The 20,551-nt window shown below is 38.7% G+C and overlaps 2 protein-coding genes across 5 annotated transcripts; one reads left to right on the top strand and one right to left on the bottom strand.

The window, feature by feature from the left end:
- Positions 1–2,074: 2,074 nt before the first annotated feature.
- Positions 2,075–15,694, bottom strand: kif20bb (kinesin family member 20Bb). 4 transcript variants are annotated; one of them, XM_034309444.2, is made up of 29 exons: positions 15,476–15,694; positions 14,957–15,081; positions 14,679–14,768; positions 14,435–14,554; positions 14,201–14,339; positions 13,924–14,108; positions 13,755–13,815; positions 12,652–12,849; positions 12,348–12,459; positions 12,128–12,199; positions 11,818–11,967; positions 11,536–11,698; positions 10,883–11,149; positions 9,843–9,979; positions 9,636–9,765; positions 9,317–9,518; positions 9,168–9,229; positions 8,966–9,085; positions 7,751–8,859; positions 6,477–6,615; positions 6,272–6,394; positions 6,131–6,179; positions 5,822–5,947; positions 5,614–5,723; positions 4,588–4,782; positions 4,373–4,447; positions 3,126–3,264; positions 2,901–3,040; positions 2,075–2,559 (listed from the first exon to the last, which is right to left on the bottom strand). In XM_034309444.2, the coding sequence occupies exons 2-29, from the start codon at positions 15,059–15,061 to the stop codon at positions 2,479–2,481; spliced, it is 4,599 nt and encodes a 1,532-aa protein (XP_034165335.2). In that variant the 5' UTR covers positions 15,062–15,081; positions 15,476–15,694; the 3' UTR covers positions 2,075–2,478. The 4 variants fall into 4 exon arrangements, with proteins under 4 accessions (XP_034165335.2, XP_034165332.2, XP_034165333.2 ...); XM_034309441.2 differs by having other exon boundaries at positions 9,317–9,521; positions 15,476–15,693; XM_034309442.2 differs by having other exon boundaries at positions 4,588–4,779; positions 9,317–9,521; positions 15,476–15,693.
- Positions 15,695–15,809: 115 nt separating this feature from the next.
- On the top strand, positions 15,810–20,522 carry rpp30 (ribonuclease P/MRP 30 subunit). The gene is made up of 11 exons (XM_026914729.3): positions 15,810–16,094; positions 16,299–16,354; positions 16,439–16,495; positions 16,611–16,676; positions 16,774–16,842; positions 18,278–18,367; positions 18,564–18,680; positions 18,774–18,803; positions 18,922–18,959; positions 19,039–19,118; positions 20,002–20,522. Exons 1-11 carry the CDS (start codon positions 16,013–16,015, stop codon positions 20,115–20,117), a joined length of 801 nt encoding a protein of 266 aa, XP_026770530.3. The 5' UTR covers positions 15,810–16,012; the 3' UTR covers positions 20,118–20,522.
- Positions 20,523–20,551: the final 29 nt, after the last annotated feature.

Below are 20,551 nucleotides of genomic sequence, written 5' to 3'. Positions count from 1 at the left end.
TTCCATAAATATTCTACCTACCTCTCCTGAGCATTTCATAGATTTTGACCAACTGCATTGTTTTCCACATATTACTATGGCTAATATGTCCTGGGTGAATCCAATCAGCCTTGTTTATGAGGTGATGATAAACTGCACAACTCCCATTTTGTCGCTTGTCATGTGGAACAAAAATGGAAATTAACGGAAGGTTACAGATATAAGAGGGTAATAAAGTTCTGCTGACATGCAATATCATTTGTAATAATGACTTAATTACTAGTGAGGGTGCAGAAAATTATTTAGAGGACACGGAGCGAGTAATTATTGTTTATGTCTTGTAATTGGATCTTTCTCGCAATCAGATTGACCTGAATCACTTTGCTCTCCTTTACAGATTGGCTGCACTGACCCTTTATAAAGCAGTTTCATTTCTGCTTGAACTGATATGTTCACCGTAAAGTCTCTGTACTTCTGACAAGGTGACAGCTTGCATGTGTTTGTATGTGTGTGTGTGTGTGTGTGTGTGTGTGATGCCAATCAGTCACACAGTGATGTTATTGCCAAAAACAGCACACATGGCAGCATGGCTTTGTGAGATTAAATCCCAGGAGTCATTTTATTTAATCAAATGCCGAATTCAAAACTCCTCAAGTATGTGCTCTATGTTTTACAAATATTTGACAAAGCATTAAGGCTTTAGATGGGTAATACTCCTGCTATGTGTCATGTTACACAGGGTCGGCATGTTTGCATGACAAAAGCGTCCTAAAGTTCAATAAAACCAGACCAATTTTAAACCAAAACCCTGTAGTAAACTTCCAAACCAGGACTACCATTGCTGAATATATTGTAATATTAACAAAGCAACATAATAGGATTCATATTAGTATTTATTTCAGTATTAAAAACCTGTAGGGTGTGAGGATTAGTAGATAAAATTACTGATGCGTTAAAAAAAAGTCCAAAGTAATTCCTTTGACAAAGCAATGCTGTAGTTCCAAGTTGTTTTGTTGAATAAATCATGTTAAATGAAGTAATGACAGACTCATCCATGTCTGTCATGCTGAGTCTGTTAAATAATGCAGGGTAAAAAGTCCAGTATTTATAATAACCAACTGGACCGAATACTCTTTAGAGATGTTAGAGACTATTTCAAACATACATTTGTTCTGCATTATTTAAATAGCATGTAAATAACTAGGAGATCCCACACAATCAAACAATTTTAAGTCTAGACAGAAGATATGCAGATATCTACACCACTGCTCAAGATCAAAAAAATAAAATGCTAAACACAGCTATGTCATCTGGAAGCCTTTCAGATTTCAGTAATTAAAATGAAACTTAGACACCACCTAGCTAACCATCATTTTACTCATTATTTTTCCATGTTTTTTTTTTTTTTTTTAAATGTAGATACTCCTCTTCACACAGTCCTACAAATGACAGCACAATGACACTCATTCCCCACTCAGAGACACCCCCTCACTCTCCGCAGTGTTGGCTGATGAACAGCCGTGACACAAAGATGATGTCAATCAATCCATCAGTAGGCGAGAGCGCCAGGGGCAAAGCCAAGCGACATGCCCGCTCATGTAGCTGCACAGTAAGAAACCAGTGTGTCTCAAGTCCAAATACATGAGAAAATGTATTTGAAAAAAATATTTGTCATACAGATGTAAAGTAAAAATTAATGCAATGTTACAAAAGTTAAAAAGCTTTATTAGACATGGAAACAAATTATCCCTTAGAGATGCCTCTCATAAAGAAGTGCAAAACCAACGTTGCTGGATTCATTCATTTAAACTGTTCACTTGATTTTGAACAGCACTTTTTTTGTCACATGCGTTTTAGTAGATGCTGAGCAGATGAATGCATCTATGTCTTGTTTAATGCCTAGGGCAGAGATCAAGAAGTGTCTCCTAAAATCTATTACTTACTCTGCTAAAATGACAACCACCTCCATCCAGTCACAGTAGAAACAAATGACCTTCACACAGCACGCTGAAGCTTAGCACTCAGCCTTCACATACCCTTAATATGGTTCAGTGTTGCTTGTTTAGGGGAAGAATTACACTCTACACCGCTCATGTTCACAAGACTCATTTAATAGTTTAAAAATGCTTTTGTTCTGAGCAGAGCCTGACTATTACAGAATTAACCTCAGAATGACAACGAACCAGCTTCCACGAGAGCACCTGAGCTTCATTTGACATTTTGAAATACAATATGTATTTTCCCATCATTTCATTTTTTTCATAAAAAAGAAATCAGATGCAAAGAAAAACAGAAAGCAGTTTTGCAATGTCTAACAGTGCAATATTAAAGCTCGACCAACTATAAAGTATATATATATACACAAATTTAAAAATCGTCTCACTATTTACATAAATATGGACAAAATCTTCTATATCAGCCCTCCTACTTTGCTAAAACTTTCAGCACAAGTTCACCACATGCTAATTAACTCTACCAGGAAGCTGCTTAAGGCTGAAATCATTTGGCTGTTCTTGCTCTAAGTTTTCTTTTAATAATGAGATGATCGCTTTCTTTGTTGTCTTGATCCATTCCGATGATCTGTTGGAATAATAAAACATACTATTATAAACTGGGTGTATAAATATACTGTATGCTTCAAACCTTAGACATTACAGCAAGAAGCTCAGTATTTTTATATTATCCAGGGAAAACTTCAATAAATATTAACTGTTCAGTTGCAGATCATTTGTTTTGCAAAGAAAATTTAAATACTTACGAGAATGTGTTTAAAAATATATTGTGTTAGAATGAGACTATACATTATCACCATATGTCTCAGCTCAGACTATCACACATTGAATTTTTTTTTCCCATGAAGGGTGCCAATAATTTTGGAGCTGACTGTAAATCATTGCTGTGCATCATAAAGCACTACTGACCGGATGTGAAGGTATGTCGAGAGGGGAGGAGATTTGCGTCTTAAACAGCTTGCGCTTTGATCTCTTGGGTTTGCTGCTCGTCTCGGTGTTGTTCTCTGGCTCTGGAGATTTTAAAGCAACCTTTGCCATGATCTTTTTAGCTGTGGAGAAAGAGGATCAGCACATGTGGAGATATGAGCAACTGCTCAATAGTGTCGATGGAGTCTACAAAGAGCCAGTACTAACCTTTGCTCCCTAGGAGGGTCGGAGAGCTTTGGATGAAGTCACCAATCTTCTGCAGAGTTCTGTCTTTACTGCCTTTCAGGCTAACAGGAGAATCTTTTTGCTTCAGTTGATTGGCCTTTTTGCCAAGCACTGTGGGGGACTTATGGGAGAAGAAGAATTGATACATGGATGACTTGTGAATGCACTCTCAAAGCTGAAAAAAAGCTTAATGTGGCAGTGAGATCAGTCTGGATCCAATACTGATCCAACATTCTCAATATTACCAAATTACTGATACGCAACATCAGATCAATGCATCTCTGTGTATATCAGTATTAACAAAATGATGTTTTTTTTTTATCTTGTTCACTTTCCTCTGAGTTTTATAGCAAATTTCAGGTGATTAACTTACATCCACTCAAACATTTCAAGGATAAATCCACCCTGAGACAGATCAAATATTTATATTGAAATATCTGTGATGTGTTTAGCGATGCTGGTGCTAATTTGTTGGCTGGTGGTGTATTTTCGCTGTTCCTGTGCGAATGGATTGTCTGCCACTCTGATGTCACAGGTGGACATTGCTAGTACAGTTAAATTGGTGTTTAATAGGAGGATCTCAAACATGAGAGATAACAGTCAGTTTTTGCTGTTTGCTCCTAAAAACAAAAAGAGCAAGAGCTTCTTTTCTCACTCTCCATTTTTCAGGAGAATGCATGTAATGCAACTTTGTGGCAAGACAAGGGGCAAGCAATTTGGCTAGTTAGCGACGTATGAGATGGCAGACATAATGATGTTGATGGTGATATTAGCATGAAAGTTGGAACTTTCAAACCTAGTACGTTTGAGCAACGTGTACAGATGAGGAAGTGAGACAGCTGGGCAGTTTAAAGGATTAAAGCACCGCTGCATCAGTCTCTTTAGTCAGAGATGAAGAGAGCTCTCAGCAGTTTACAGGATATGTGAGTAATGTAGAATGTAATGTAATCGTTAACCAAAGTGAAAATAGACTAACATGCCGCTGAAAGTTGAAACCAAAAAAAATTAACTCCGAATTTCACTACAAAATAAATTTAGCATACAGTTCAAATGTTATATAATAATTAGAAATATTGATTCAGGGTGGACTTTTCCTTTACGACAAACCTTAAATGTTTCTGTTTTAAGCTTCTCTTACATATATGTACAAATCACAATTAACAAAATAACGTTATTGCTCAAGATGATCTTGCAGCCATAGGTACAAGCACAATTTAGCACATATATACCTCTACACGTTGTATATTAGCCCTGGAGTTTCCTCTAAGTCGCATGTTCTTCCTGTTCTCTGACTCCACTGAGTTCTAGTGAACAGAAAAACAGACACGCCACTGCAAGTTACTACCAGTGTGCAACAATAAACGACTGAAAGCAAGTAATGAGTACAGAAAGAACATTTATAAGGAAAAGATATTTTCCTAATCCTGTGTGCATCGACACAGACCTCTATCTCAGCACTCTTCCTCTTCCTGGCTGTGCGTTTGATTTTGACTGTGACTGACTCGTCGTCTCCTGGCCTGCGGATGTTCAGACGGTCAGGTTTGAGAGGGGTGAAGCTGATCTCCAGCTCGGGCTTGGGGAAGCGCTTTTCTCTCTCACCCTCGGTAGAGAGCACTGAGGACTCGTGCACGGAAGTCTGCTGGAAATCATCACACAGTGACTTGAGGACAAACAGATTCAGCACTGCATATATCAGAATGTGTCTTAGAATAAATGTGAGTGTGGATCTGGGATCAGAGCCACATAATATTTATTAGCAGTTGAAAGAGTCATATAATTCTGCCAGCATTTTCAGTCTTCCAAGTTCCACAGAGGAATCTCTAGGGTTGGATTTACACATTTCTGCATTAAAAAGAATCAAAAATAGAACACAGAATCACTGAATCCAGATGCTTTGGCATTAGCAATCAGGCTAATTAAGATTTAACTGTGTATCAGACTGTGTCTGTTCTCTACTCTCTTTGGTGGACAGGAAGAATTTCCTTGCAAATCCTTGTAAATCTTTTCAGACTTTTACTAATTTGTAGTTTTAAAAGCAGTAGCTAAATGTTGCATTGCAAGCAAATTTAAGAAGGGCAACCAGGCAATAATTACAAGAATGATTAAACTTTTAAATATAAAACTTTTTCGACATGTTATATATTAACTAAGACTATAGAGTGAGCAAAACAAAGCCATTTAATGAATATTCAATGTTCATTAGTGTTTTAGAGGCCGTTTGCTATTGCCAACTATTTGAAGTTAAATTCCTTGCCAAAGCACAACTATCTCTCTTGGTGAAACAGTAGTGACCTGTGTGGCTGTGTCTTTCTCCGCTGGTCTTTGGGTTTTTCAGGGTTTTTATAAACAGTATGGCTAGTGCACGGGATTCATTTCTTCCATTACTACAATACTATGAGAAATGCAGCTTGACTAAAGAAACATAAGTTGAATTTAAAAACGCAGTGTATTTGAAGCCTGTTACACCTACTGTCAAAAGAACTGAAGCTTTTTTTATTTTTTGCTCCTCGTGGTGCGAGTGATCAGGTCCAGACTCAGTCACACTCTTTCTCTGACAGCTCTCCTTCAGCTTCATAAGCTCTGGGAGAAATCATTAAATGTTAGTCATATGAAAAAACTGCACATTAAATGGTCCGATAGCAAAAAAAAAAAAAAAAAACATGACACAGTCCTGTCACCTCCACTTAACGATTCAATCTCATTGAGTCTAGCCTCCAGAAGTCGCTCTTGTTCCGTCCGTGACCTCTTTTCATCTGACAGGGTGCGACACATTTCCTCAATGAGCCTTTCCTTGGCCAGAAGCTCTGCAAGCATAAATCAAATGCCAGCTGAGGATTGCTTTACTTATTTTACATATTAAGCATTCAGTGTAATACCATTGGATCAGGAAGTTTAAAAGCAACATCACATCTGATTACCGTTTCTTAAGTTTAAAAAGCACAGTGCTATAAATGTTAGCCTGTGAGCAGCTTGTTATAAAGGATTACCTTGACAGGTTTCATGGTGCCGCAGTGATTCAGCTTTGTTGGCTTGGTCCTGTCAAAGAAAAGAAGGAAAAAAAGAATAAGTAAACAGCCTTAATAAATTTGATTCATTCTACACCAGTGAGATTGCAGAAAGCTGCTCACAGTCTTCAGTTGTTCAATAATCTGCTCTTTTTTGGCGACAGCACTCAGAGCTTGATCCCTGTCTTTCTCCAAGTCACACAGCTTCTGTTGCAGCGTACTGACTTCTTCAGACAAGGTTGCAATCTTGCAGAGAAAACAATGATTTTATGGAAGTTTTAATAACTTGAGTCATTCTGATAATTTACCTCAAGGCACACTGACTAACCTCTTTTTGCATCTGCTCAGTTTCAGCATTGCTCTCAGTCAGCTGAGAAAGTAGATCAGAGATGCGTTTCTCCTTCTGGTCCAGATCAAGACCTAACCTCTTAATTGTGTCCAGCCCATCATTCACCTGTTTTTTAGATCTGTTAGAAACAAGAGAGAATCAATACTGCTAATACCATTTCTTGATATTTTCGGTTCAGATGTAGATATTGAACAGGTCTGTAACATATACACTATATGACCAAAAGTATGTGGACACCTGACCAATCACACTCATATGTGCTTGTTGAAAATCCCATTCTAAATTTAGTCCTCCTTTTGCTGTTATAATAACCTCCACTCTTCTGGGAAGGCTTTCCACTAGTTTTTGGAACGTGGCTATGGGGGGTTTTCCATTCAGCTACAAGAGCATTAATGAAGTCAGGCACTGATGTCAAGGGCGTGGTCGGCATTTCGGTGTTCAGTGGGGTTGAGGTCAGGGCTCTGTGTAAACCATGTCTTCAGGGTTCTAGTAAAGGCAAAATCTAAATGCTGTACCATATAAAGACATTCTAGACAATTATGTGCTTCAAACTTTGTGGCAACAGTTTGGGAAAGAACCACACATGGGCGTGATGGTCAGGTGTCCACATACTTTTGGTCATATAGTGTATTTCAAAAGGAAATACAGTACTACTGTGATAACCAGTTTATACTGCACATTCAGAAATAAAAGCAGGCCCAAACACAGACATCCAAATTCAAGTTCCATTGATCCAAAACATCTTCCACCAATTTCTGACAGCGAAGACAGTAAAATTGAGAGAATCATAATTATGGCACACGCAGCACCACCATTTTCACATTGAACATAGAAGAAGTGTTTGAATTACCAATGTTCTTTAGATTTTCTGCCACAAAAGTACTGCAGAAAAAGTTTGTTGAAAAAGAAGTTGAAATATTATAAGGATATCTCCAACACACCAAAAAACCCCTGTAAAGACAGCACTCCACATGATCAGAAAAATCACTGTGTTGGCATGGCTTTAAGAAGTAAAATATCTATCTATCTATCTATCTATCTATATCATTTGGTGTTTGTGTGTTTACGGCATAGCATGCTGTGTTATGTGTAAATCAGTAATGAACAGTGCTAGTAGGTCCTGTTGGAACAAATTTTTTAACATATACTAAAAGTAATACAACCAGAACCTTTGGTACTAGACCGGTGCGCAAATTCTAGTGTTCTGGTGCCAAAGGTTCCAGTGCACTGGTGGAAATGTGGAAGCAACTTACTGTAACAGTTCCTGAGCTTTAATCTCCAGTTCTGCGTTCTTGTGAACAAGGCTATCCTCCACTTCCTTTCTCCTCTTTTTTAGAGAGCTCTCCACCTGTCTATCTCTCTCCTCCGCCTGGTTCAGTTTGTTCTGGGTCTGCAGGAGTCTCTGTTCCAGATCTGCACAATGAGCCTCTTTCTCACTGAGCTTCTTCTCCAGCTCTCCAACTCTCTTCGAGCTGTGTGTAAAGGCCTGCTGTTGCTCCTCCAGGACTGCTAACTGCTGTCTTACACCAAGCAGCTCTGTCTCCAGCTCAGAGTGACTTCTCTTCAACTGCTCCACAATCAGCTTCTCGGCTTCATAGCGGCCGAGCAGGTGTTGCTTCTCCTCTCTCTGAGCACCTCGCTCCTGCTCAAGCTGATTGCACAGGGTCTGCTTCTGGCACATTTCCTCCCTTATCTGACTGACTTCCTGCTCCAGGGTCATGATCCTCCTGCTTTTCTCCTGGGACATGGACATCACTGTCTCACATTCTCTACGAAGAGCTGCGATGGTCTCTTGGAAGACACACTTGTTTGTTTGTCCTTCCGAAAGCTCCTGGGCACTGAGCTTCTGGCGCAAGTTCTCAGCCTCCAGCTTTAGGGATTTGATCTTCTGAGATTGCTCAGTAGCCTCTTCTTGATGCTTTTGGAGAAGAACTTGGGCTTTTTGGAGCTCCTCAGAAAGCTTGGCTGCCTCCGTTGTCTTAATGCTCAATTCAGTTTCCATGGCTGTGAGCCTGGACTTCATGTCATTGGCTGCTTGCTGGAAATCACCGAGCTCATTGACAAGTGCTCTGTTCTCATTTGTTAGTTTGGCGGTTGCTGCTTTTTCTGTTTCAAGTAAAGACAAAGCAGCATCACATGCATGACCTTGTTGTTTTAGATCTTCAGTCAGATCCTTCAACTTTTGATCAAGAGAATGCCGTTCATGCTTGAGCTCAGCCAAGTAGTCATTTTTCTCTTTTAAAGCTTCTGCAAGCTGCTGAATTTCCTGGTCTTTTGTTTTTTCTTCGGCATCATTGAGCATACACTTGCAGTTATTTCTATAGTGTACGATTTCCTCTTTAATGCTGTCGATATAGGCCCTCTGAAGGAATTCACAGTAATATAATCAGTGCAGGTTTATTTCTTTCACAATATTTATAATGTCAATTTTCTAAGCACCCTAAGGTACATTGGACATTGAAACTTACATCTTCATTAGCTGCTTCAACATTTTGATCCAAAGCAGTCTGAAGCTTGGAGATCATTTCATCTTTTTCTTGGCAGAGTTCCAAAAGTTGTTGATTTCTCAGTTTTTGATTTTCATAATTCTATTGGACCAAAAAAATGATACTTTAGTATCTGTAAATAACCTAACAGTGTAGAACAAAGACTGCTGTGAATAAAACCAACCTTGTTAGCCTCCAGCAGCTGGTCACTGGAATTTTGTAAACAAACCTGCACTTCTTCCATTTCTGTAAAGGAATTGGTGACACAGTTAGAGGGCCAAAGCACTGATCTCTGCCATGTCAAATAAAACACGAATAAATGAGTAAATTCACCCTTAGTTTTGATATCCAGGAGCTGATGATTTTTAAGAAGCTCTTTTGTCATCTCATCCAGCTGTGTCCTCAGCTTGCTGACAGCTCTGGGAGAATGACCTGTGCTCTCCAGACACGTCTGTGCAGCCTCGGCATCTCTCTTTATCTTAGCCAGGTCATTTTGCATCTCTTCAATCATCCCATCCAAGAACGTCACTCTAATCTCCTGAACAACACAAGAACCTACTTCATACTGTTTTATAGCCTGCTTAAAAAAGAAATTATGTGAAAGGTAATATGTGCTCTTGAAAAACACGCAGGATGAAAATGCATGTTATACTTTAGATCCATCCTCAGCAGAACTCGTGGTTGCCATCTCAGTGTCATTTTTGTTGACTAAATTCTTAAGTATTTCCAATCTCCTCTCAGCTCTTTCTTCAGCTATTTCTTTCTCTCTCTGTAGACGTTCACTAGAAAGACAAAAACTCATTATGCTTTGAGCCAGGTTCATAAACGTCCGTGATGTATAAACCAACCACTGCCTTACCTGTAATCCTTTTCCATATTGGAAAACAGCTCCATGAACTCAGTGGTAACTTCTTCCCGGATTCGAGATTCCATGGCCATTTTTTCAGATTGTTCCTTAGACAGTTCTTCTGTAAGCTCTTTAATCTTCTGCTGTAGCTGAAATGAACACAGAAAGGAAGACAGTACATCAGTAAGGCACAAGGTATAGCTCAGCCAAGCAGCGCTCACACTGGATGTGAATAAATTCAGCCTCGTGAAAAAGCCTGTTCACTTGCATGGAAGATGAAAAAAGGGATTTGCTACTGGCAGAAATTAGTTTTGCCTCCATCTATTCCAATTTCAGTGCACAGAGCATTCATCTATACCATAAGCCTGCAAATTTGCCAATCTGGGAACCCTGCGCCAATAGAAAACAAGCGAGGAGTCACGTCTATCTGGAAAACTCAGCATAGAGGAATTGATTACCGTTTTGCAATGGTAAGAAGCTTTCTCTTCTCAGCACTCACAAACAACAAACTAGGAACAGCTCAGGAAACAAACAAACTCACACCAGAACTGCCAGAACTGCCCAAAATCACTTGATTTTCTCCACCCTGGTGAAAATTTGCAAATCGGGTGGGGCTGCTGCAATAAACTTCAGTGCTAGTCAGGCGAGATAAATTTTATAGTTATGTTTTCAAACAGTTTGAATGATCACTGAACACTTCAGTTGCACAAAGATACCCTGATATATTCTCAGTCTTATTTATTCATAACATTGGCTAATTCTGAATAATTTAGTATTTCTTCTAAAGCCACACCTCTAAACACATGCCCGAGGCTCCACAGGACTGTTAAACCTGAACACTAGTGCAAACGGGTAAGCTTTCTAAACCAACAGGCAAGCAGAGACGCCTCCTTGACCTGATTAGTTGGATGGTGGTGGTCCACATCCTTTGTTTCTTCTTCTCCTGTTTACAGAGCCTGGGGAGCCATAGAGGCTGGCAGAATGTGAGATGATCTGCTTTGAATGCATGCTGCCTTATAAATAGAGTTCACACAACATCAGAGATACAGTACCTCACCCAGCTCTTGATCTTCTGCAGCTTCTAGCACTGTATTTTCCACCATGCTCTCCTCACCACTTTCCTCTTCTTCCTCCTCATCTACCTCCATTTCTTCATCATCCTCATCCTCCTGAACGTCTTCTAAGCTTGTCTCCCATCCAATCAAGGTGCTCCTCCTGGTCCATTCTCTCCTGTCCACATTGTTGATCATCATGGAGACTTCTCGGGCAGATTTCTTGGGCACAACACTTAAGACTGGTTTGGGGTTCAAGACCACAACCTACAGGGCAGGTAGACAAAATCAAGTATGCGGATTTCAGCATTTTCTTGTAGTCTGTAATATAATATTCTCATTAACATGTTAGTTTCATATATCAGACAGATTAAAACCAATAAATAATCACCATGTAGTCAGTGAATGGTGGATGGTCTCATACCCTGAATCTTTCTAATCTCTTAATCACTGGATGCATTCAAACAATATTAATTAGCTATATAATATTTATTTCTGAATTTTATTAGATGCTAAAGACCTTGTGTTTCATTATTTTCCTGTCACTTTGTAGACACTTATGTGAAGCTGGCATTTCAAGTAAGAAATTATGGTACATCAGATGAGCGGTGAAGAAGAAGAAGCAGGAGAGGAGAAACGTGAGCGGGACTGACCTTCTGAGCCACTGCCGAGAATTTGAGGACGTTGAGCGTTTCGTCGTACATGGAAGCACACTGGTTGATGTTAACTATCATGCAGGCTTTTCCACGGCCGCAGAAGAAGCCCTGCAGGTAGTGAGTGAGTTTGCTCTCTCTGAAGGGGATATGCTGCTGGAACCTACCAGGAGCAAACGAATTTTAAACACCAGATTTTTCAGAATGCAATTCGAATTATTCAACACCTACATGACCATCATTTCTAATAAGGATTTAAGAACTAGGAGATGCCAGACTCACTTTGACTGTGTCTGACTCAGTCTCAATGCATTCATGCATTTTCCTAAAGTTAACAGCGATGTGTTAATGTTCCCAGCTTCTTTTAAGCGATCTCCTCTGTTCTGGGTTTTTGCACATCGCTCTGATCCGGCCAGATCACACAGAGACAGCCTGGACAAGTAAAAGAGTCATGAGGAAGTGACCAAAGACTATGACATAGTTTTATGGCTTTCATGTATTAGGAACCACTATAAATTCACAAATAGCCACATAATCACTAAACAGGAACAGGATCTAGATTGACTGGAGTATAAATAAAGATCATTCTCACTCGCTTATTGTCTGGACTCGAGGAACACCCACGTCTTCGATTCTCAGGATTCGGATGGAGAAAATACTATGGCTGAAAAGAACACAGGTTTGAGTAATACATTATAGAGTTCTACAAAAAGCAATGACTGCAAGTGCACCCTGAAGCGGAAAATGTCTGCATAATAAGGAGAAAAAAAACAAACCTACAAAAAAAAACAAAACAAAAAAAAAAACAGTACCTTCTGCTTGAAACGCTGTTGAGCTTTGTAGATGAAAAGCTCTGGTTTTTCCTTCCAATCTTTAGAATTTTGTAGGCTTCATCTGCACTGTTTACCTGGACCCATGTCAGCTCTGTGAAAAATATTTAAATAAAATTTAATATAATATTTTATTGCAACTGCACTCTTTACTGTGGCTTTTCCTCTACTGTAAAATACTACATCATCATCATCATCATCATCATCCTCCAGCTGGTAAACAGATGAATTGCAATGTTTTATATACCGATTTGAAAAACAGAAGCGGACTACTACAACTTGTTACCTTTGACAAATGTATTGCCTTTGACATCTTGACACAGTCGTAGCACGCTCCTTCTGTGGGATGTATTTGAGGCAAAGTCGAGCAGGTCGTGGATGTTTTCATTGTAGATCTCACAGAAGGAGACCCACACTGAGAACTTCACATGGGAATCTTCCTCCAAACAAAGACTGTCTTCATCTAACTCACCATAGCTCGAACCTAAAGCAGGGAAAATTGAAAATGGTCAAAAAATAAAATAAATAAATACGTGCATACATAAATAAATAAAAATAAATATTATACAGCAATTTCAAATCTTCCACTCAAATAAAAACAGATCTTCTCTTACAAAAATGTAATTTTTTATTTTATCTTTAAATTATTTTATATTATCTTATTTCAACAGTATTGTTACTGTTGATGAATATTTTAATCTATTCAAGCAAATGGTCATTCTTGGTGGAAAGAAAAAAAAAAACATTATGTACAAATTGCTCTCAGTCTCCTGAAAGTTTTGTATTTCACCAAGCATGAAGTTGCACATATGGAAAGTCCCTTTTATTTGCCCGTCACTGTGGGGAAAACCAGGGCTTTCCGCACAAAACAGACAGAAGGTTGTTGATTTGTACAAATCAGATAATTGATATAAAAAAAAAAACTACATATGCAGTCAAAAGAGCATTAAGCACAAAAGGCAGGTGGCTGGAATACAAAATCAGCATTTTGCAATGACCTTCTCAGTCACTAGATTTGAACCCTGTGAAAACTGTGTTCTGAGATGAGGAGGACCATCCACACGCTCAAAGCTAACGATATATGAGAGTTTGAAATGTTCATGAAAGAGCGTCTTCAGTCTTGTTAGACATTACATGAAGAGGCTTAGTGCTGTGAGTCTACAGATGGAGGGTGGCTCCAAGAGACCCTTAACACCAATGGACATTACCCTGAGTTTATTCTAATTTAAAGACATATCATTCACCTGCTTGTGTTGTTCATCTTGGCTTATTGTTACTCATGTGGGAGTAATTCTGCAAATAACTCCTGCTACAATAACTCTACGTCCAATGAAACATACCACAAAACAAATAAACATATAAATACATCTAGAAGTATTTTATACTTGCCCTCTAGTAAGGTGCTGCTAGCCGAACTTGACATGCTGGAGGTGCTTTTTTGCAAATCATTCTAGAGGAGAAAAAGATTTTCAGACATTTTTGAAAAATTGATTATACCAATATTACATTTATAACAATGTATGCAAAAATATGAAACACTTTCTACAGCATACTGAACCTCTTTTAATCTTCTTAGGAGGCTTTTCTTAATCTTGGCCTCCTCCTCCTGCTGGTCTTTAGTCAGTCTTGTGAAGTCGACACAGCGGTGGGGCTTAATGTTATTCTGCGTATAGACTCGTCCCACAATGCTGTTAAAGATGACGTTCAGTGACCTGGGCAGAATTCCTCCATCACTTTCAGGGCCTTGAAAATGAGAATGAATACACATCATGTATCTTCACTGCAGAAGAGCTGTGTAATGTCCGTAAGCAAACAGCCCTGTAAAACCATCTCACCTAAGAACGTGAACGTCTTCCCGGCATTGGTTACACCGTACGTGAAAACTAATGAATTTTCTCCTCCTAGGACATCCTTCACAAGGGCTTTTGTTGTTCCATCAAACATCTGTCTTTGTGTTGTTTCCGGCCCATACACCTGGAAAATGAAATCATTATGAGCATAATATGACAAAACTTATAATCAAATGTGTTTTCAACCAGATTCAACAACAAAAAATAACATATTTGCACCTTTGAAAACTGGAATCGCTGTGCAAGTTGGGGTCCTAGTTTTTCACTTTGTCTAGCTGTCAGTGATAATCGAGGGGCCTTTAAAACCACAGTATCTGGCAGCTCGACTGAAATGCAATCCTGTATGAAAAAGGTTAAAACATTTCTATTATATTTGTCATTGATGCTGTGTTCATCCATCCAACTAATCAGCTTTAACAAGCCTGAACACACAAGACCCTTCAGTCTTGCGAACTGTACACACCTGTGATTCACCCAATTCACTCTCTGTGGAGGACAAAGGACGTATCCGCAAGTAGACCTGCAAGTGTTCCTTCTCCCCAAACACAGGTTCCTGTAGGGACAGTGAGATATGATTCATTTCTGGAATTTATTACATAGATCATGACCGTGTAAATGCCAAGATAATTAAATAAATAAATAAATAAATAAAAACAACAAAAACAACAACAAAGCAACACATTAACCCTGAGGCTGGTCTAGATGATTATGATGGGGTTATGATCCTGGACGCAGCGTTACCTGAGACGCAGGTATTTTGGAGAATTCTGTAAAAAGATCTTTTCTCAGGTCTTCAACAGTTACAGAGCCCACTCTCTCGGGTTTGTAATTCAAGCAGGACTCCATGGTTCTGAGAAATACATAAACTGTGGAGTTAAAGCATAGGGTAAGAGCTCATTAGATACAACAATACAACATATGAATAAAGAGCTTATTGTTATCTAACTGTTTATAATAATAACTGTTAATAATAATAATAATAATAATAAGAGCAACAGCAATAACAGTAGTAGTAATAATAATAATAATAATAAAAGCAACAGAAATAACAGTAATAATAATAATAATAATAAGAATAAGAATAAGAGCAACAGCAATAACAGTAGTAATAATAATAATAAAAGCAACAGAAATAAAACAGTAATAATAATAATAATAATAATAATAATAGCTCTAGTTAATGGCCATATGTAGGACAGATGTTGTCCTGTCTGTTAGCACTAACGGTAGCTATAGCTACAAAATAGCTTCAACTCATACCTTCTCTTAAACTACTTTGAGAACAACATACAATTACTCCTGCGTGATACACATTCGACTTAAACCTTATTTTCTTTCTTCCTGTTTTATTTCTTCTCCCTGGTTGTTATAATGTTCTAGCTAGCTATTTAACCGTTCTTACTCAACCTAACAAAACACCCTGTCAGCTCCGCACTTCCATCGTCCGCGGTCTTCTGTTTAAATTCCACCAATCGGATTGTTTCGTCGCACCGAAAAGGCTCCTGGGAGCGGAAGTGCCGCGTTGTAGTTTATACTCGCTTGTCATTCTTGAGGTCTTAACGAAACATCCGTCACATATAAACTACATTTCCCAAGAGCACCAACTGTGAGCGTTAAAACCACGTTTTTACATGGCGTCCATGCCTCAGCTCGCTAGATTGCTTAGCGTTAGAGTATAATGAGAGCACATCAAATAGCTTTAAATGACAGAATACGTTTAACTTTATTTTTGTAAGAAAAAAAATATATACGTATATATATTGAACTGTGTGTTTTCGCCAAAGTTTTGAAACGAAAATGTCTGTATATATGGATTTAAATATAATCGCCATCAGCGATAAGAAAAAGCTGCAGAACATGATAGAGACAGCTGCTCACCGTAAGTTTGCTCTTCATTAGTTTGATAGCTACATAAGCAAAGCTGCAAACCATCTGTTGCATTAAAACCTTATGCTGAACAGACTTTCATGGTGGTTGCATAAAATAAACCAACTTTACTAATTAAACTAACTTTACTCCATGTTATATAGCATATATGTATGAGGTTCACACTTAATCAAATATTAATTATATTGTTTTTCAGTTGGTTTCTCCACAGTTGCAATAAATTATGTAGTAGAACCCCAGCAGAAGAAACAGGTATTATAGTGTTTCATTCCTGCTGAATGAGTACCTGAACTTTGATCATTTATTCATGTACTTTTATTTTGATATCTGTTGCAGCAAATTCCTAAGCCATTATCTGTTTCAGAGTTGTGTGAAAAACTCCCCATAGTACAGGTGACTTATTTGTTATAATTCATTATCTAATGATGTTAATAAGCAGGGTGAGTCTTCTGATCCCTGGTTTCTGCCCTACACACACACACATACACACATACACACACACACACAGGGTAAATCCAGACCAATCAAAGTGCTGAACCGGTTGACAGTGGTGGCCACAGACGCCTCTCACTTTGTAAGTTCATATGAAATGTCAATCATGATCTAAACTAAAAATCAGTAATAATAATAATGTTGCCAAATCTCATACTAATTTGTGACTTTCACTTTAGAGGCCATCCAATGAATACAAGAACTTTGACATTTTGGCTGTGTATCCCAAAACAGAGAAACTCTTCCATGTAAGTTTCTGTCAAATTCAAGCTCTTTATTGTTATACACTATATTGCCATCTGAACATCATCCATATGTGCTTGTTGAAGATCCTGTTCCAGATTTAGTCCCTCTCGTCTCTTAAATAACCGCCACTCTTCTGGGAAGGCTTTACACTAGATTTTGTCATGCAGGAACATGTTTAGGACCCTTAGTTCCAATATAGTTCCAATATAGGGAAATTGTAACGCTATACAAAGGATACAGAAATGTACTGGCATACAAAGACATACTATACAATTCTCTGTGCTTCAAACTTTGTGGCAACAGTTTGGGGAAGGCCCACATATGGGTGTGATGGTCAGGTGTCCACATACTTTTGGCCGTATAGTGTATGTTCATAGAAGCAGATTGCACAGTACAGTAATATTCCTCCTTAACACTGAGAATCCCGATTGGCAGTATCCACTTCCTCAGTCTTCACAGGAGGTACAGTTTAGTCATTTGCCAAGGCCCACCCTCTAGCTAGCTCTGCTCTACCACACGACAGCTACAAGACAGGGAGGTTGAAGGCTAACACAAGCATCCTTGGAGACACCTGAAGCCACTCAACGCATCTTTTTGACCGCAGCCAGCTGAACCCACTTTGAGGAAAGTGCTATCCGCCATCTTCTGCATACAGAGCTCACAGATGGCAGTGATTGGCTAGTGATGCTCAGAATGACAGGAGATAGAGGGAGAGAATGAGAGAGAGAGAGAGAGTAATAACATCCCTCCCATCTAGAGAGCACGACCAGTTTTTCTCTCTTGGACCCCTGGCCATAGATGCTTGTGGCATTGTCAGGATTCAAACTCGTGACCTTTCTGTGTTTTTGTGTTCTTGGCCAGGTGTTGTTGTGTTGTGTAACCAGGAGAGACCTGTTTAGTGAGCACCTAGCACCTTAGTATTTTTCTGGCCATCTATTCTTGAGCTGCTGATCTGTATTGGCTTGTATGCCACAACTACTTCCTTTGTTTTGCTGCTGTTCAGGAACACATTTTGAGGAATATTTTGCTGATCATAGATGGCTGAGTAACAACTTCCAGAAAACTTTCTTGGTTATTGTTTTTTTGTGATAGGAAAGGGACCTAGGATACAGGTAGAGTCTGGTTTTAGTAACAGCACACCATGCTGTACTACACTGTCCTGTCTAAAAAGCTCTTAGTTTCCTCATACCATGCTTGCCTTGACTTCCTGGGACAGCTTGCTTGGGGACTTTTCTGTTTGCTGGGTAGAGAATCAAGTGCAGCTTTGTTGGTTCCTCTGATGTTTTTGGTAACACGGTCTAAAATAGTTTCCTCTCATCTTGGGATATTGACATGCTGGTATAATTTTGGTCACATTATTGTCTTTGTAAATGGTATCTTTACACATTAGGTTTTCGTGCAATAAAGTAGTATAACGATGTATATCTCTTGTAACAGGCTGCCTGCATGACATATGATGTGGACATCATTTCCATAGCAGCGACTGAAAAACAGCCTTTCCATTGCAAAAGATCACCAGTAAATGGGGTTAGTTGAAATGGAGCTCTACCACTGACTGTTGTTTAGTTGTGCTGTTACACCATTTTATTTATGACGCTCAGCATCTATTTAAAAACAGAGTAATAGGGAAGTAATGTTATACACAGAGATAAATACCATAAATCTCAGGAGGCTCATAATTCCCTTATTGTACTTGCTTCACTGTGAATGTTGATTCTTCAAGGCAATCGAAAGGGGAGTGTTTTTTGAGATAAGCTACACTGCGGCCATCAGAGACTCCACCATGAAGAAATATACAATCGCAAATGCCATCAACCTGGTGGATGTGTGCAAGGGAAAGGTGATTAGCTCACAGTAAGACTGAAACCTATAAAGTGTGATATTTATAAAGAGTTCAGTGTTGAAGTAACTTTGGCATTTTTCACCTTCTCAGAATGTCATTATGGCGAGTGGAGCGGAGACAGTAAGAGCATTACTTCTTTACTGAAACATTACTATACATGCTGTGTGAAATAGACCAAGCATATAAAGAATCCTTTTTAATTCTCGGACGCTCTCCTTCTTGATTTTTTGCAATTTAGCCCCTTGAGTTGCGTGGCCCATATGACATCGCCAATCTGTATCCTTTACAGTTATTAGAGTTGTATGCTATTTAAATTCCTGTATGTATCTGGCCTGGTCCTTAATTGAGAATGTAGTGGGCTAGTGTTCGGCCTCTCTGAAGGGGACGCCAAGGCTGCAGTCTCCACAAACTGCCGATCTGTTGTACTGCATGGAGGTAAAATTACTTGCACCCTCTCTAACTACCATTATGTAAGGAATAAAACATGACTGGTGTGCAGTTATAGTTAAATAATCAACGCCGGGGTGGTGTGATGTGGCCCAATGCAAAGCGGACATCCATTACCACCTCGAAATTGGTTATTTTCCTATAACAGCATGCTCGGAAGTGTTGTCTTCCTCTTATACCACAGCGATTTAACAATCACAATTTTTTATTTATTGAAAATCACATCATACCTTCTATCTGTTGATAGTTACATTTAATGTTGTGGAACATCTGCGAAAGAAATTAGTTCCTGTTATCACTTACATTATAGCAGATATAAACAGTTGTTCTATCACTTTATAAAAATTCTGCCTGTTACCATGAAACCTCAAAGTGCAACATCCTCTGTATAAAAAAAAAACAAACAAAAAAAAAAAACAGCTATTCATTAGTTATAACAGTTAGAAAGTGCTGACACTGGAGACTCCTTCCATAAATTAAAAAAAAAAATACCTTACAGAAAACTTCAGCATATCAACAATGATTAATTTTTGTTTGTTAATTATCATCACGTTTTAATCTGTTATTATTATATATTAGGTTTAGATTACATGGACATTATGTCCATGCCCCTGTAACTGGCACTGCTGCCAGATGCTGTTATAGAAAATTAATCAACACCTTCTGACCAATTCAGTTCAAGAGTTCACAGTGCTGTGGTATATGTTAAAATACCCGAATTACTTGTTGTAGTTTTTCTTTGCTTTTATATTGCACAATACACAATACACTTATTACACAATACACAATACACTTATTGTATTGTCAAAGTAATGTATGCTATTTTCTAAATGTTTATGAGCAAAATTTTTTTGTTGCTTTTCCATCACAGAGACCCGGATGACAGCGTTGGGTATTATTCACATGAAGAAGAAGAGCCAACCGCCCAGTGAGCAGCCAGAGGACGAAACTCCAGCCTTAAAGAGGGCCAAAACTGAAACACTGTAGTTCAGATTTCACGTTGGAACATAATAGCAGTTCATTTTTGTTTAGTCTGACAAGTGATTTACAGTATTCATCCACACACTGGTTTTCAGGATTTTTGCATGAACTGCTGGCTTTGTATTGAGTCAGATTTGACATAATTTCTGATCCACTGATGTGTTTTATGCTTGCGTGGTATTGACAGACACAACACTGATATGAGCACATCAAATATGCTGTGATTACTCCTGCAGTTTTTGTCAGGTTGTAGCAGAAGTTTGCAGAGAGTCGGGGTGGTTACTGTGAGGATCAGCATCTGTTCATGTATTGCTTATCTGAAATGTCTAGAAAAAGAAGTAAAGGAACTGATGCTGTCCTAGTTTACAACCTGTATTTTTGGTCAATTATAAATAAAAGTTGTGAAACTCCTACTGTTGACTTTCTCATTTCAGGAGCTT

Source organism: Pangasianodon hypophthalmus, chromosome 12 (genome assembly GCF_027358585.1).
Source record: "Pangasianodon hypophthalmus isolate fPanHyp1 chromosome 12, fPanHyp1.pri, whole genome shotgun sequence".
In the NCBI taxonomy this organism is placed as follows: domain Eukaryota; kingdom Metazoa; phylum Chordata; class Actinopteri; order Siluriformes; family Pangasiidae; genus Pangasianodon; species Pangasianodon hypophthalmus.
This window is presented reverse-complemented; position numbering and strand designations above follow the sequence as displayed.

Bases quoted from the DNA above. Each gene is read 5' to 3' on its own strand.
- rpp30 (XM_026914729.3), top strand. From the start codon at position 16,013: ATGTCTGTATATATGGATTTAAATATAATCGCCATCAGCGATAAGAAA. The intron at 16,355-16,438 runs GTATTATAGTGT...TATCTGTTGCAG, and splicing joins AACCCCAGCAGAAGAAACAG to CAAATTCCTAAGCCATTATC. The intron at 16,677-16,773 runs GTAAGTTCATAT...CTTTCACTTTAG, and splicing joins CCACAGACGCCTCTCACTTT to AGGCCATCCAATGAATACAA.
- kif20bb (XM_034309441.2), bottom strand. From the start codon at position 15,061: ATGGAGTCCTGCTTGAATTACAAACCCGAGAGAGTGGGCTCTGTAACT. The intron at 11,150-11,535 runs GTCAGTCCCGCT...CCTGCCCTGTAG, and splicing joins TCTCGGCAGTGGCTCAGAAG to GTTGTGGTCTTGAACCCCAA. The intron at 5,724-5,821 runs GTGACAGGACTG...GATTTCTCCCAG, and splicing joins GATTGAATCGTTAAGTGGAG to AGCTTATGAAGCTGAAGGAG.